At 53.7% G+C, this 17200-nt stretch overlaps 4 protein-coding genes across 4 annotated transcripts; 2 read left to right on the top strand and 2 right to left on the bottom strand.

Moving 5' to 3' along the window:
- Window positions 1-1408: 1408 nt before the first annotated feature.
- mrpS9 (mitochondrial ribosomal protein S9) lies at window positions 1409-2164 on the top strand (the record flags this gene model as incomplete). The annotated part of the gene is made up of 1 exon (XM_002952856.1): window positions 1409-2164. The coding sequence occupies one exon, from the start codon at window positions 1409-1411 to the stop codon at window positions 2162-2164; it is 756 nt and encodes a 251-aa protein (XP_002952902.1).
- A 1763-nt stretch (window positions 2165-3927) lies between these two features.
- Window positions 3928-8642, bottom strand: VOLCADRAFT_93606 (uncharacterized protein; the record flags this gene model as incomplete). The annotated part of the gene is made up of 7 exons (XM_002952775.1): window positions 3928-3951; window positions 4712-4850; window positions 5065-5202; window positions 5699-5817; window positions 6286-6417; window positions 8146-8214; window positions 8358-8642. 7 exons carry the CDS (start codon window positions 8640-8642, stop codon window positions 3928-3930), a joined length of 906 nt encoding a protein of 301 aa, XP_002952821.1.
- Window positions 8643-9213: 571 nt separating this feature from the next.
- On the top strand, window positions 9214-10496 carry VOLCADRAFT_93605 (uncharacterized protein; the record flags this gene model as incomplete). Its single annotated transcript, XM_002952855.1, has 2 exons — window positions 9214-9311; window positions 9974-10496. The coding sequence occupies 2 exons, from the start codon at window positions 9214-9216 to the stop codon at window positions 10494-10496; spliced, it is 621 nt and encodes a 206-aa protein (XP_002952901.1).
- Window positions 10497-15291: 4795 nt separating this feature from the next.
- On the bottom strand, window positions 15292-16166 carry VOLCADRAFT_105717 (uncharacterized protein; the record flags this gene model as incomplete). The annotated part of the gene is made up of 3 exons (XM_002952774.1): window positions 15292-15421; window positions 15642-15799; window positions 15879-16166. 3 exons carry the CDS (start codon window positions 16164-16166, stop codon window positions 15292-15294), a joined length of 576 nt encoding a protein of 191 aa, XP_002952820.1.
- Between the last annotated feature and the right edge of the window lie 1034 nt (window positions 16167-17200).

The following is a 17200-nucleotide window of genomic DNA, read 5'->3' as shown; positions in this document are numbered from 1 at the left end:
CCCATTTTCAACAGATGGCTGAGAGCGCGCCCTCCAGGGGGGGTGGGGGTCTCGGGAGGAGCGGCTCCAAGGGTTTTGGGGTTAAGGGGTGGTCTGCCTGGACCATTATCTGCCGCCGCCGCCGGTACTGATGCATTGTTATTACTAGGGGAGAGCAGGCCAGTTTCGTAGGAGGACCTAGGATGGGAGGCGCGATCGTTGCTGTGGGACGTGGAGATGGAAAGGTTGTTTTGGTGTGAGCTGCGGGAAAAAGATGCTGTTTGGTTGATGGAGGCGATCGCCGGCGGTCGGTGAGCTGGTGGGCTGGTAACAGTGTGGAAAGAGCGGGTTGGTAAGAAGGGGATAAAGGCGGTCCAGGAGTGAAGATGCGAGCGGCGAGGCCTTAGTGAGGACCACGCCAGGGGATTGTGTACAGCGTTTGTTCGGCGGAGATAAGGCCTTTCTTCGGCTCGCAAGGGAAGGGGTATGGCCATGCGATTCGTGGCCACGGCCGTGCAGGTGGGAGTTTACATCAAATCGCTAAGACCAGAGTGTTGAGAAATGATATCATGTTGCAAATGAATAGCTATGTAGTTTCACTGCGTTTGATTACGTCGCTTAAATATCACCAACGGCGACTCTAATACCAATTTCTTCCCAAATAATAACATCTGTCAAAGCCAGCATAAATAACACTAACGTTCGGCGGGTGAACTCCACTTGCAACTGGTGCTGCTGAAATGCTGACTTGCTGTCAAGCGTTTGCCGTACAAACGACCGGGTTGTCACAATTGCCAGACTGGCCTCGATTGCCCATCTGCTATTCTGTAGTTCCATGTCCTTGATAACATCGAAATTGTAAAGACTGATATCAGTTCTAGTTCACAGGGCGCTATGTAAGTGCTTGTTACATCTCAACGTTAATATTTTTTGGCGCCGGTACTAAGCTGTTCAAGCCGACGTACTGATGATGCTCCAAGGTATCGGGGCTTCCGGCGTGGCATCGCTTGGGCCCGCTAGCCTCTCAGCATCAGTAGCTTCAGCAATCCGTGGCACAGGCAGCCTATGGTCATGCTGCTCCACCTGGAGCATTGAACGGGCGCTGACATCAGGAGCTGGTGCAGCGCCTGCTTCTGCAGCTGGACCTCGCAGCCTTTCGGAGTCGGCAGCAGCACAAGGGAGCCCAACTAGCAGTTCGGACAACAGCACGCCACTTTTATTCTCGTTGCGACCCTCGGTCCTGTCACCTTTGTATTCAACTTGGGACCATACGCGGAAAATGGCACATCGCAGAGAGCAATTGACCGCGCTACTGAAGTCGCATGTTCTATTGTCGTCATCTTTCCGCGCAAAGAACGATGCTGACCTTGCACGGAAGGTGCGCCAGCGCGTCCAGCAGATTCACCAGGTGTCCATAATGCTGGGCCAGATGCTGGACGACCCCCACCAGAGCGTCGCTGTGACCCGTTGCCCCAGTCCCGCGCACGCCGCAGCTTACTGCGCAGCACTGGAAGAGCTAACCCTGGCCAGGGATGCGGCTGCCCACGACTTTGCACGGGTGCAGCGGGGCGAGGCTTCCCCATGGGCCCACTACGCCCAGCATTTCCTTGAGCCGTACCAACACACACCCCGTCTGGAGCCACTGGAGGTCATCTTTTCGAAACCCGACCCGGCAGATCTCGTAAGGCAGTTGTATAGCCCCGCGACGACGACGGCAACGGTGTCTAATGCGCCAGCTGCGTCGGTCAGCGCCACAGCTGATTCCGGGCGCCGTCAGCCGCGCATAGGGCCCCACATAGACGTAGACGGCGTGACCCACACCGCCGGCAAGCGCAAGACCAGCTCCGCCACGCTAGATCTAGTTCCAGGATCCGGTCAAATGACCGTCAACGGCTTGCCGATCGCGTCGTACTTTCGTGACCCGGGCTTCCGACAGCACGCGCTGCAGCCGCTGGTGCTGACAGGCTCCGAAGCCAAATACGACATTGCCGTGCGCGTCCGCGGTGGCGGCCTTTCGGGCCAGGCGCAGGCTGTCCGCACCGCGGTGGCGCGCGCTCTGTGCGTGCAGCAACCCTCCCTTGCGTCTCAGCTGGAAGAGTACACACGATGGGACGGCCGTCTGGTGGAGCGAAAGAAACCAGGCCGCGCCAAGGCACGCCGTGGCTTTACCTGGGTCAAGCGTTGAAGGTTCTGCGTTGAAGGTTCTGGTGGCGGGTTGGGGAGACTTGAAGGGGGCGCTTTTGCGGCGGAGCTATCGCTATTGGGCGCTATTCTCTGAACGGTGGGACTGTGTCGCTGTTGGAGCTAGACAGACCCATGGTGAAAATGCGGGAAGGGGAAAGAGGTGGTAGGCTTAGGTTTTCAGGGGTTTTAGGGTTTTAAACCGGTAAAACCCGGTGAGCGGCGCTACTGCACTGATGGAGATCTCTACTGTCGCAGACCTGGACCTGGGCCTGGTTTCGAGGTCAAGTAGCGGCCTTGTAGCGCTGTCCAAAAGCGGCGTCTGGCGGGCAAGTGCGTAGCGCGTTGCAGGTGGCGGTTCATATTCATGCTGAGGCTTCATAGAGCTAGACTGAGCTGGGTCTGTCATGTAACGGCGGCGGCCGCGGGGGCTAGCGGTGATGGTGTCTCGGCTGATAGGCAAGGCAGGAGGCGTGCGGCTGTTCCGTGGCGGTTGGCTACCAGATCAGATCTCCGACATGAACTGTTGGACATGATAGAGAGGGAATGGGAGGGAATGGGCCGAAAAGGAAGTAGCAGGGCTGGAGTGGTGCGGAGGACTCAGGCCGTGGCGCTGCCGCCGGTCGCTGCTGGGCAACTGCTTTCGCGTCCAGTTCACACACATTTAACTATAAATGTATCGTGAGTCGAGTCCGCTCGGACTTCAGGTTTGCAGCGTGGCCCTCGGCCCGCTTCTGCGCAACCGCATGCCTACCTGCACGATGCTCCTGCGAGAGCTTTATTCAAACATGACTAGCCCTGCTCGACAGGGATCCAGGTGCCGTTACGGTTTAATAATAGATTATCTTAACAGCAAAGATTGTAAATATCGCTTCGAACTTGTTCTGAATGGCTGCGGCCAGATCAATGACCTCGAATAACTAGTGCGTTGCAGCGGTTACCGTTGCGCTTCTTGTGGGGCAGCCCACCAAAAAGTCAAAACCAAAATGCCATGTGCCCAACGTTGACGAAATAGGATTAGGTTTTAGTTTTCGGTATACTATTACTAAAGCTAACATACACAAGAAAAACTCCTACGACGCATATAGCTATAGCTGATGCAATTCTACCTGCATGCTTAGTATCATGGTCGCCACGTCCCTTCATTGGCCACGGCTTGAGGATTGGATTTTAAATTGGCATAGTGGGTTGGGCCCGATGGTGCACGCTCTCGAGAGCTACATATGCTTGCCGGTAGCCCCGCCCCTATCTTCCCCATCCTATTTCGGGCAGTTGTGCTTGCCGAGCTCCAGCACTTGCGAACTAGCCATGGCCCAACGCACCTTCGGGCCACCCCCCGAGTCAATTCCGTTAAGGTTCGTTGTGTGTTAAGCTTCATCCATCGTATGCTGCACGTCCAAGGTCAAAGATATTTCACGAAACAGCAAAGGTCATGATGTGGCAAGGGTTCACCGTGCATGGTTTCTATTGCCGTACGAAGACGGCGGAACAAGACTGAGCTTGTGCACACGACCTGCTGTCAGGCCGTACGTACGCCAAAGCCGGCCTCCCCATCAGACCCCACCTCTCGAGCGCGCGCACGCATTCCCAATTTTCCATCAACCTTACGTACCACGTCTCCCATCAGTGATAATTCCCATCCTGCAAAAAATTGAGCCACATGTTTCGAAGACCGAGAAACACGTACACGCATACAAACGGGCTCCCTCTTACATGTGGCACACACTGGTGCCGTTATCACCCCACAAAATTGATCACCATACGCCCTCACAGGCACCAGGGGTCCTTTTGCTGCATAGCACAGCACAGCACACATGACATGACATGATAGCAGGAAAGGTAGCTCCGGATAGAGCCGCAAAAGCTCCAGATCGTTAGGGATCGCTAATCAGAGCTTTTTCCTTTCCGTGTCTACGGGTCTCCTATCACCCCCTCACCTCCCCTATCACCTCACTAAATTCCTCATTATTGCTGATTCATCTTTATGATTCACTATATGCCATTATTACTGATAACTTTTCACCATCCCCCAAATGGGCGGCGGAACTACGACGGGAGGATCTAAAGCCGCATCCCTTAGTGCCGCATCCAATGTGACACACTAGCTCGCCTACAGCCCCCCCTTCCTCGTGCCCTTCCGTCTCCATCGCCGTGAGCACCATTCACCCAGAGACAGACGCACGCAACCCAGCCTGGTGTGGCTGATCTGATGCCTTTCATAAAAACGATGTTGAACTCGCTGTAAGAAACGCGGAGATTTTTTTTCGCGGAGAACTTCCTACCGCTTTCAAATCGCTCTAACCTCCCCTTAAGACCGACCATAGGACCAGCGTTCGGCGTGTTTCCTTTCCTCGCGGCTCAGTTCACCAAATCACCAATTTAGATTTTCTTCAATCGCTCCTCAACCCGCGTCTCTTCAGTTCCAGTTCCCCAAGCAGCCCCCCGACTCTTTTGTGAGCTGTTCCAGTAATAGCCACCTAGATAGATAGATAGATAGATAGATAGATAGATAGATTTTACATTGACACAGATCTCCTCAGGCTCTCCTCACATCTCCGCAGCGCAGCACAGCAGGCTCCACGGCGGCCTCACGTGGCGGCGCCAGCAAGGCGGTGAAGTCGCTCAGCCCCAGCAGCCGGATGCCGGGCTCACGGGCCGCAGCAGCGCGCTCCTCAGCCGTGTTGTAGCCCCTGATGATGATAAGCGCCAACAGGAAGGAATTGCCGAGGGCCATTTGCCGATAAAAGAGGAGGATTGAGTAGAATTATGGGGTTTGAGCATCTTCCATATGAAGTACGGAGCCCCATTAGGAAAGGCCGCTGCTGAAAGGCGCCACGTGCATATGCTGCTTAATAATAACACACCCACGTCTTGACACTTCGTGAAATTCCAAAAAACACGCACCAGTCTGCCAGGTATAAGTTCCATCGTGAAGCCAGCTCCGGAACCTGCCGTACAGCCAGTAGCGTGTCAAGCCGATCGTCCACGAAGTGTAGTCGGGTGTGCGGCGAGGCGTTACACAAGGGCTGATGCGAGATGGTCCTGAGGGGGATGGGTGGGTGGAGTACGGCGATGCACGGGTGCTAGGTACGAACGTACGAATGATTCAATAATTACGTGACAGTTTCTGCAAGATAGTTTTGTAGTGCCTGGCACACATGCATGCATGCATGCATGCGCATCCATCCATCCATCCATCCATCCATACATACATACATACATATATACACATAAAAGATCGTTTCGGCTCGGCCACTTCTCACCCAACCTCTCGCCCTACCTGGCACACACGCACACACACGGCCAGTGTCAGGTCCGGTCAGATACTTGTAGGGTTCACACACACCTACATACGCACAAACATGCACATACACACATGCACAGAGAGAGAGCTATTTTGTCGGTCTGCTTCGCCGCATAACCTACGCTTATTAAAGTTATTCCTTCTTTTCCAACGACGGCGTTGTTGAGGTCGCGACGTCCTTCTGCAAACAGGCCCCTACCCCGTGCCGGCCACCTGTGATCCTCCTGTGCTCACCGCAGCGCCTCCGCCTTCTTTTCCTCGGGCGGTAGAAGTGACGCGCAGAGCCTGGGTGAGTCGAGTGGTAGATCCCAACCCAGTAATGCTGCGGACAGGGCACTGACCCGATGGCCAGCCTGGTACGGGGTACGGCAGGTGTACGGAGCAGAGGGATGGATGGATGGACACGCATATGGGCTACAGAACTTGAGGGCCCCACAGACAGACAGACAGGCGGACAGACAGACAGGCGGACAGACAGATAGGCGGACAGATAGACAGGCAGACGTCGGGACAGCCGCAGGGGCCAGCCAAAGCTATTCAGCAGCAATAATAAGAGCTATAAGAACCTTGCTACTTGTTCGCGGACGTGGACATTTTGTATGTTTTGTTAAATGGGATGTGGAGTTGACGAGTCCCCATTGTTGGTTGGTTGCGAAATTCGCATAAATCGCCGCTCCCAATCGTAGTTGAGTGGCGATTGCTGGCAGGGAGTTGGAGCAGGAGTCGGAGTGGGAGTCCGCAGCCTCTCGCGCTGGTCATTCTCCCACTTCACCGGAGGATCAGATCACACTAATTCCCTCGCCCTGATGTATCCTCTTTACCTTGGAGGATGCAATGAAGATGGGAAAGGGGGTAACGCTCAGCGCCTCCACCAGCCCCGTGTACGGCACATGCAGAGCCATCCAGGACTCAGTACGGTTGTTCATCCAGTCGTTGCGGACGGCCTCGAATACCTGAGTGATGGTTGAAGGTCGGTTGGGATTTCACGCGGAAAGCAGAGATTATGCGCCTGGGCCCAAATGAAGTAGAAGGGTGGAAGGGTATGAGATTCGAATAATAAAAATAACACATGGTAGTAAATAACAGTAACAATAATAAGAAATAATAGTAATAATAGTAATAACAGTAATAATAGTAATAATAGTAATAATAATAGTAATAATAATAGTAATAATAGTAATAATAGTAATACTCCTCAACCCTAAGTAAGGCTCTTGCATTAAGGGGGCGTGGAGTGTGGAGAGGTTACCATGGGTTCCCCTGGCCGTATATATGTGGCAAAACCCTAATGGCAAATGGTGCTGTATGGCGATTAATCGTAGAAAAGAGGGGGGTCCTGGTGAAGCAGCTGCCCGTGTTTCCAAAGCCCGTTTTTGCAAGCGACAGCGATACTAGAAGTGCTGTCCAAGCATCGTGTGATGAGCTCAGGCTGGCTGGAGAGGCCATACCGGCTAAGGATAGTGCACGATATCTGGGGTTAGTGTATGGGCCGGAACTGCAGTTCTGGGCCTGCCGTCAGCAGTTGTATGACACAGCTAGAGCAGCTATGTTCACGTTGAGTGCAAAATAAGATAAGCTAAAGTTGTTCGCCCCAGATGTGAGGATGAGGTGTTTCGATACGCAGGTACGAGCAATACTGTTGTATGGTTGTCAAGCGTGGGGGCCGTTTATGCTAGCTGAGGTCTCGGACAGGCTCAGGAAGTGGAGTGATGCGAATAACCTTGCAGAGGGGCCCTTCGAGGCATGCCTAAAGGACAGGGCAGTGCAGCTTCAGATATCTTTCGTGCGGCAAATTGTAGGAGCTGCCAGACCAACACACCGCCTCCTGTTCGCAGAGCTATCGCAGCTACCCCTACACCGGTTACCGTATTGACTACTGCCCCCAGATACTGGATTTCTTGGGAAATCGGTTGGCACTTTTCGAGGCTCACCAAGACACCAGCGTGCTCACAATCGAGGAGTACCCTTTCTTGAATTCGAGCTAAAGCATCAGGGGACTGATGCGCGTGTACACTATCATCCAAATACCCCGCACAGCGATGGCTTTCAGAGCGCCACCGGTTCAATAGCTCCCTCGTTAACCTTAGTGAAGGCCCAGCACGCCGGCGCTAGACCGAACGGAAGTTGCGTGAATACGTAAAACGGACCTTTCCACTGAAAACCTAGGTAAGTCCAAAACTTTGGGTCCATGTCAAGGTGATGGTAACCGCTCTTGAAGTCTATGGTAAACGCGTAGTCATTGGGCTGGAGCATGTGTTGTAGGGACGACAATGTTTCGTATTTGAAACTCGGCGTAACCACGTGCTCATTCAGGTACCGAGCGTCCAGGATTAATCACTTCTTTCCGTTGTTACGCACAGCGACTCCCAAAGGCAATACGCAGTGGGGCTGCTCTGCGACGTGAAGGGCTGTGCCTGTCTGAACGAGTTCTGTGATCGCCTCACTCACGAATGAAGCGTGTTCCTGGGTGGAACCGTGGTTCGCTGTGAAAAAGGGAGCTGGTTGTGATGCAATCCAAAGAAGGGGAAACCCCACGAGGATCCACTTCAATACCAACGGGTTCTTGACGAACGAAGCCCAGAACCTATAGTGCGCCTTCAAGCGTCCCCTCATAAAGTGTTGAGGTTTTGGTCGGTCGGAGCTTTCAACTTCTGCTGGGCCGTCTAGTAAATCGTGCACACCTGCCGCTGCGAGTGCTTCATCGTGGGCTTGGCCACGCCGAACGTCCACCTGGCTCTTCCCAGTCCGCACTGGAGCCGTTTGCTCCGAGCTCGGGACGGTGCTAGGGTCGTCGGTATTCTGGACCTGCTACCAAAGCGCGTGTATAAAAGAGTCACCTACTATCCCTTGTAAATGCGTTTGTGGTGTGGCATTTAAGCAAACGGCATCTCACCGTGGGCTTCTGGATAGCTACTTCTTTTGGTTCATTTGAAGATTCAATCTGAGCATTAACTTCTTCGGGTTGGCGGGCAGATACTTGCTGTTGAGATGCTGCCTGAACGTCCACAGCCGAGCTGAAGTTCAGGACTAGCCTCGGAACGCCCCAACTCATCGAGGCCACAGCTGCTGATGGTGCGGATGCTGATGCAGGTCGCGGTGGAGGCGGCGCCTGCGGTTGTTGAGTCTGCTGAGTACTATATGTAATACCAGGAATAACAAGCCTAGGAACACGTGACATAGTATGTAAAATTAGAGCAGGAGGCTGAATATGTTGCGCGTATGTAAGCGGTGGTGTTATAGAGGAGTACCAAGTGTGATGCAGCTTTCTACAACACTATGCTAACGTGTGCTGCCTCCAAATTGTGTCGTACTGCTAACTCTCTACACTAATCTAAGCGAACGTGCTGCATTTGCTATCGCTCCCCGATGCACGCTAGTGTCTTTCATCGCTCTCATTCCAGGCTTACAGCCTGGATTGTTAAAAAGGAAGGGCACATAAGGCCGTAAATATTACATAATAGGCCCGCAGCCTTGTAGGGTATGATATACGTCCAATGACATGTTGCCATGAATCTCGCTCGCTTGCAGGCGTCATAGCCCGAATTAGATTTAATCGTGATGTGGCACGCGGCCAACCAAGATCGTGCGGGGTAACAGCGACCCTCGTCTCATACTGCAGCCTCTTAGCGCTTCATATAGTCGGAGCGAGCTGTGGATAGAATGATATAGAATGGGGTCCGCCAATCGCAATGTCCACAATTAAGGATGGGCCATGTGTCTAACTGCACCGCTCTGCCTAACGCTTACACATGCCACGTGTCAAGACCCTAGTTGCCGCCACTCACATCAGTCCCCGGCCGTGGCTGCGGCTGGCCGGCATCATAGGCCCCATGGGCAAGGGCTGGTGGTACTGCTGCTGGCCACCAAACTGCTGCTGGCCACTGAACTGTTGATGGCCGCTAAAATTTGGGTTTGCCCCGCCGCCTTGGTAAGGGTGAAAGCGCTGGGCCCCGTATCCGCCCCGGCTGCGGCAGTATCCACGGCCGCCAAAAGTCTGCACCTCCTGCAGCGGGTTGGTCCCCATCCGGTCCTTAACGTCCCGGACAGCGTGCCGGAAGCGATCCTCACCGCAGTCGTATAGTCAATCTGTGTCCACCTTGACCTCCACTGTCGGACTGACAGCTTGATGCAGGTTGTTGAATTGTTGCATTACTTCCAGGTGATACTGGTGGCACCGACCACCAGCGTCGCAGGACGCGTAAAGCAAGTCCATGATGAAAATGCTTTGCTGTAGGATGTCCACGACGGGCCCTACGTCTGCGACCGTAGCCTGAATGACCTTTAGAGTGGAATGTGCTGAGTAGACTTTGGACCCGATGTCGCGAATTCATACCGCCATGAATTGAACCGCCTTCGGGCATGAAGCCTCCCGATTCTGCTCTAGGTCTGTATACCTCCTCGATAGAGCCTCCTCCCTGCCCGCGTTAATGTTCGTGAAGACAGCATTGAAGTTCTGATGCTGAATCAGCTGCTCTACGACTTGCATGGGCACGCCTTGAGCTGCCGCAGGAGGCTGAATGACTACATTGTTCGGGTTATTTTAAACATTCCAAACAATAACAACCAAAATAACCCGAACAATATAGTCATTCAGCCTCCTGCGGCAGCTCAAGGTGTGCCCACGCAAGTCGTAGAGCAGCTGATTCAGCATCAGAACTTCAATGCTGTCTTCACGAACATTAACGCGGGCAGGGAGGAGGCTCTATCGAGGAGGTATACAGACCTAGAGCAGAATCGGGAGGCTTCGTGCCCGAAGGCGGTTAAATTCATGGCGGCATGGATTCACGACATCGGGTCCAAAGTCTACTCAGCACATTCCGCTCTAAAGGTCATTCAGGCTACGGTCACAGACATAGGGCCCGTCGTGGACATCCTACAGCAAAGCATTTTCATCATGGACTTGCTTTACGCGTCCTGCGATGCTGGTGGTCGGTGCCACCAGTATCACCTGGAAGTAATGCAACAATACTTCAACAACAACCGGCATCAAGCTGTCAGTCCGACGGCGGAGGTCAAGGTGGACACAGATTGACTATACGACTGCGGTGAGGATCGCTTCCGGCACGCTGTCCGGGACGTTAAGGACCGGATGGGGACCAACCCGCTGCAGGAGGTGCAGACTTTTGGCGGCCGTGGAGCCCCCGCAGCCGGGGCGGATACGGGGCCCAGCGCTTTCACCCTTACCAAGGCGGCGGGGCAAACCCAAATTTTAGCGGCCATCAACAGTTCAGTGGCCAGCAGCAGTTTGGTGGCCAGCAGCAATACCACCAGCCCTTGCCCATGGGGCCTATGATGCCGGCCAGCTGCGGCCACGGCCGGGGACTGATGTGAGTGGCGGCAACTAGGGTCTTGACACGTGGCATGTGTAAGCGTTAGGCAGAGCGGTGCAGTTAGACACATGGCCCATCCTTAATTGCGGACATTGCGATTGGCGGACCCCATTCTATATCATTCTATCCACAGCTCGCTCCGACTATATGAAGCGCTAAGAGGCTGCAGTATGAGACGAGGGTCGCTGTTACCCCGCACAATCTTGGTTGCCGCGTGCCACATCACGATTAAATCTAATTCGGGCTATGACGCCTGCAAGCGAGCGAGATTCATGGCAACATGTCATTGGACGTATATCATACCCTACAAGGCTGCGGGCCTATTATGTAATATATACGGCCTTATGTGCCCTTCCTTTTTAACAATCCAGGCTGTAAGCCTGGAATGAGAGCGATGAAAGACACTAGCATGCATCGGGGAGCAATAGCAAATGCAGCGCGTTCGCTTAGATTAGTGTAGAGAGTTAGCAGTACGACACAATTTGGAGGCAGCACGCGTTAGCATAGCGTTGTAGAAAGCTGCATCGCACTCAGCTCATCATAAAATATCATGAACTTGGTACTCCTCTATAACACCACCGCTTACATACACGCAACATATTCAGCCTCCTGCTGTAATTTTACATACTATGTCACGTGTTCCTAGGCTTGTTATTCCTGGTATTACATATAGTACTCAGCAGACTCAACAACCGCAGGCGCCGCCTCCACCGCGACCTGCATCAGCATCCGCACCATCAGCAGCTGTGGCCTCGATGAGTTGGGGCGTTCCGAGGCTAGTCCTGAACTTCAGCTCGGCTGTGGACCTTCAGGCAGCATCTCAACAGCAAGTATCTGCCCGCCAACCCGAAGAAGTTAATGCTCAGATTGAATCTTCAAATGAACCAAAAGAAGTAGCTATCCAGAAGCCCACGGTGAGATGCCGTTTGTTTAAATGCCACACCACAAACGCATTTACAAGGGATAGTAGGTGACTCTTTTATACACGCGCTTTGGTAGCAGGTCCAGAATACCGACGACCCTAGCACCGTCCCGAGCTCGGAGCAAACGGCTCCAGTGCGGACTGGGAAGAGCCAGGTGGACGTTCGGCGTGGCCAAGCCCACGATGAAGCACTCGCAGCGGCAGGTGTGCATGATTTACTAGACGGCCCAGCAGAAGTCGAAAGCTCCGACCGACCAAAACCTCAATGCTTTATGAGGGGACACTTGAAGGCGCACTATAGGTTCTGGGCTTCGTTCGTCAAGAACCCGTTGGTATTGAAGTGGATCGTCGTGGGGTTTTCCCTTCTTTGGATTGCGTCACAACCAGCTCCCTTTTTCACAGCGAACCATGGTTCCACCCAGGAACACGCTTCATTCGTGAGTGAGGCGATCACATAACTCGTTCAGACAGGCACAGCCCTTCACGTCGCAGAGCAGCCCCACTGCGTATTGCCTTTGGGAGTCGCTGTGCGTAACAACGGAAAGAAGCGATTAATCCTGGACGCTCAGTACCTGAACGAGCTCGTTCAGGTACCGAGCACGTGGTTAAGCCGAGTTTCAAATACGAAACATTGTCGTCCCTACAACACATGCTCCAGCCCAATGACTACGCGTTTACCATAGACTTCAAGAGCGGTTACCATCACCTTGACATGGACCCAAAGTTTTGGACTTACCTAGGTTTTCAGTGGAAAGGTCAGTTTTACATATTCACGCAACTTCCGTTCAGTCTAGCGCCGGTGTGCTGGGCCTTCACTAAGTTAACGAGGGAGCTATTGAACCGGTGGCGCTCTGAAAGCCATCACTGTGCGGGGTATTTGGATGATAGTGTACATGCGCATCAGTCCCCTGATGCTTTAGCTCGAATTCAAGAAAGGGTACTCCTCGATTGTGAGCACGCTGGTGTCTTGGTGAGCCTCGAAAAATGCCAACCGATTTCCCAAGAATTCCAGTATCTGGGGGCAGTAGTCAATACGGTAACCGGCACCATGACCGTACCCAGTCATAAGCGGGACGCGTTGATGCGCATGATTGACGGCCTGTTAGTTAATCGTGCTCGATGCCATATCCGGGCAGTTGCTTCTGTAGAAGGTCACATCATGTCGATGAGTTATTCCTTTGGTGAAATGTCTGTCCTGATGACCCGGCGGTTATCGCAATGGGAAAGTGAAATGCTGCGGCAAGGTCATCCTTTGCATCACCAAGTGCCTTTGCATGTGGACGCGATCCAGGAGTTAGAATTCTGGCGTGAGTCGTTCATGCGGTACGATGGCCGAAGGCCAATCTGGCGTCCGTCTTTCATGCATACGATAAAAGTCTTCACGAACGCAGCGGGTGCCAGTACCCGTCAGTGCACAGTGTCATTTGGCGGTTGGGGCGGTTGGGCGGACTTACCGTCACAACCGAAAGGGGCAGGCCCTTGGTTAATAGACACTCGGGGCTTATCGTCCGGTTATCTCGAGCTGAATGCCGTGTTAAACGTGCTGAAAAGCATTAATAAGGATGACCGATTAGTGAATCAACGGGTTTTGCTCCATACCGACAGCCAGGTCGCAGATAATGCACTGCATAAGGGAGGCTCCATGTCTGACGCTATCCAGTCAATGTGCTTCCAGGTGTTTTGGTATTGCATCGAGCATAACATCAACCTCGTCACCACGTGGATTCCGAGAGAGCAAAATGGCCTGGCGGACGATCTGTCCAAAAGGGACGATGCGTGTGACTGGAAGTTGCATCCAGAGGTGTTTGATTCCATCAATCAAGAGTGGGGACCTTTCTCGGTTGACCTGTTTGCATCTGATCACAATTACCAGCTTCAACCATACTATACGTTTTTTCACACTCCGGGTACTTCGGGTGTTAATGCGTTTTCGTTGCCGTGGCCTCAGAGAGCATGGTGTAACCCACCTTTCGCAGTGATGAGCCGGGTCTTGGCATACGCAGCGCTATGTCGCACCTCCATGACACTAATTGCACCTTTTTGGCCGGGGGCCATTTGGTGGCCAGCACTCATCGAAAACGAGTTTGTTTTTCGATCATTTGTATGGGGATGTTGGGTGCTGCCGAGGCGCCCGGATTTGTTCTAGATCGCCAAGGTGAGGGTCATCTCACGAACTGGGGTGTGCTAGCTCTTAACGTGGATTTTTCGCGCGACTGTCCGTACACGGTTCCGGTCCCAATTCATCGCTAACTACCGGCAGGGGAGGACATCAAGACCCTAGTGTGGGAGATGCTGAACGGCAGCATACTGACGCAACACCCGCAGACTTGTGCCCGCACTCCCTACACCGTGGGGGCGCCACGGCCCTCGTGCAAGGCGGTGCTGACTGGGCAGAAGTGCAAAAGCTGGGGCGGTGGAAAAGTAACACCGTTTTCGAGTTTGCATATGTCCGTGAGGACGGGGCGCGGCGGCGAGCAGTGACGGCACGCATCCCGCTAGGGTACATTCCCCGTAGCACCTAGACAGTCGGTTGCTTTCAAGAGTCCGGTGGTTGAGTGCCTAAGTGTCACGGCCGGCCACTGGTCCAACTTGAAATAATCGGTCATTAGTGGGGGGGCCGCAGGGGGTTAAGCCGATCAGCAGGGAAACTGAGGGGATACTAAGCTGATCAGCGGATCAGCGGAGCAGTGTAATCGAGGTACAAGCCGCGGTTCGGAGTGGTGGTCGATGCAACTACGGTGGTAGATAGGCAGCACGGTGGCAGCGTCGGTTGGGGCCAGACCCGGTGGCATCGCTGCTGTGGTCCGTTTAGTGTTAACACAGTGTAACAATGAGGACAAGAAGTGTAGACTTCTCGTTGCAAGAAGGCGGGTTCTTGGACGAAGATGTTACTCGTTGTACTTGTCGTACTGGCTTCAGTATGGATATTACACTGAACTTCGTTCTGTTCCGGCTATTCACCGTATCGTGACCTTAGGTTCATACTGTCATTCCCGCCCTCTCCACCCAGTTTTGGGGACTCTTTGGCTTTCAGCCCCGGGCGTTGGCGCGTTCGGTGGTTGAGTGCCTAAGTGTCACGGCCGGCCACTGGTCCCAAAAATTGACATACACTTGTACACGCGCATTTTGAGAATCGCACGCGCGCATCCGCGCGGTAAAATTCACTCCTGGCTTTTGGGGCGTCTTGTACGGACCGTTTATTCGGGACAGTACGACCGGACACAATTGTGCGAGGGGCTGCTTAATGACAATGTGTTCAAGTGGCCCAGAAGCCTCCCACTCTGTAAGGAAAGAGAAGAAAGAGTATGTGCGTGGGAGCTGCGGGTGACGCTAAACGTGGCAGCCGCCAACGTGGCAGCCGCCAAGGTACCTAAGGTTACCGCTCTGGCCAGGTTTGCAGTCTTTCCACAGACCTGGGACACGACAGAACTCGTAATATTAACGAACTGGGCCCCGACAGTTGTTGTTGTTATTGTTGTTGTTGTTACTGGGGGCCAAGTTACCAAGTTTCTATGCCGTAAAGCAACCAGGAATCCGAGCCAAAGTTCCCACCACCCGGACCTCCTCGTCTCCTGTCAGGACTGTACCTGGTTCAGCTCCTCAGGTGACTCCCCCCAGCAGCCAAGAGCCCTGGGTAGCTCCTCCGTCCAGTTGTGCAAGATGGCGGACTGGGTGGCGGGACATGAGGGGTTGCGGTGGAGCAGCCTGTGTGTGGAGGGCAGGGAGGGGGAATCGTTTTATGTCAGGAGGAAATCAGGGGAATGAACTGCCTGCCGGAAGGCGTCCAAACTCCCGATAGTCCGAAACTGCCCTTAGTGAGGGAGTCCTAAGCGTGTGGGGTGGGAGGGACGGATGTAGGGCTCAACAGCTGATTTGGGTTTTTAAGGGGAGGTCTGGGGGAGAGGTGGTAAGCGGTGCGGCGTACCTTAGCATTACCATGCTTTCGAAGCCACGCACCAGCACCGGCCTGACGAGCCGCATGGCTTGCCGCAGCTGCTCTCGCTTGCCGTCCACGTCGAGATCGGAGCTGCTGAAGAGGTGTGGCCAACGGAGTGCGGCCGCCTCGAATGCGGACGCGGTGATCTGTGGCCCAAGGCAAGAAACGCGTGCGCTGGTGGTGATTGGATGTGAACAGGCGTCCATCAGCGTCCGTCGCGCGCACGTAACAAATGAAGAGAAAAGGAGCATGGATTGCTTCACGGAGCAATGAATATTCTGTTGGACTTGCCTCAGGCTCCGAATCGACCACGACGCCGTCGAAGTCCAGCACGAACACGTCCGATGGCGCCAGAGGGGCTGAACATGTCGATGCCCGGTTTAGCAAAATGCGCCGACGGTGGTTTTGTAGTGATGCTTTGTAATTGACCGCCTGGCTCCTCAGGGCCGTCCGCCTCGCCTTTGAGGCTCGCACAAGGCAAGGTCTTGATGTACTACCAGCGGAAAGCTTCATCTTTATAGCGTCTTAAGCACAAGCCACGGCGTTCGTCACCTATTATATAAGACTTCCCGAGCGCGAATCATGCTGACAGTTCCAAGATGCTAACTTTGTGCTTTTTGTGCAAAGACATCCACAGGCCAGTGTAACAGGCCCTGTCACGTTATCCATGTAATAAAGAGCAACATTTTGGCACTATCTTCACTTATCTATTTGTTACATTGTGGTGGATAGCATTTCTATATGAAAGGCTTGGATCCGGAGCGAGCGTCGCTGGCCATTGGCAGGAACTTGGAACGTAATCGACCAAATCCAGAATCAGATCAATGTGGAAAAAATATATCCCAAACGGTCGAGCAGCCATTCGTTATAAAGGCTCCTGGACCCACAGCCAGCCTGTCATTACCCCAGAGGTTCCCCTAAAGGGGTTCCCCTAAAGGGGTTGAAGAAGGGGTACTTCGTCATGGAGACGTTTCCATCCGCCAGAGTTTCCACCTGCCAGCTCCTCCACATCAAGCTTGCATGCCGAAGCAGCCAGAGAAGTCGCTCGTATGTACTATGATAGTAAACCGTACATGCACACGTACATGCACATGTACTATGATAGTAAACCGTACATGCACACGTACATACGCGCAGGAGAAATGTAAAACGCGCGCGCCCTGCTCTGCTGCGTACCTGCCACGCACGAATGCCGGCATGCATGTAGCCATGCAGGTCATTAGTAGTTTGCTGACGCACGCGCGCTCGCACGCATCGAGGATTCTATGGTGACCAGTCTTTTGGTCGTTCGCTATAGCTATCGGCTATCGCTCGTGACGAGCACGAGTGAAATCATCATGCAAGGAGAAGCCTTTTTGTTAGGAGAAGCCTAACAAAAAGACGGATTCGTTCAAGCTCCGACAACAACACTATAAAGCCGCCTCGGGGTCGGGCCGCGCAGAGAGCCCGGTCAGGACCATGGGGTTTATTGGGGGGGCGCCCCGCCCTCGTTCGCCGGAATCACCGCCGTGCACCGCAGATGCCAGCAAACGAGTGTGTAACCGCTC

Source organism: Volvox carteri (genome assembly GCF_000143455.1).
Source record: "Volvox carteri f. nagariensis unplaced genomic scaffold VOLCAscaffold_32, whole genome shotgun sequence".
Classification (NCBI taxonomy): domain Eukaryota; kingdom Viridiplantae; phylum Chlorophyta; class Chlorophyceae; order Chlamydomonadales; family Volvocaceae; genus Volvox; species Volvox carteri.
The sequence above is the reverse complement of the archived record's forward strand: the minus strand, read 5'-3'. Positions and strand labels throughout refer to the sequence as shown.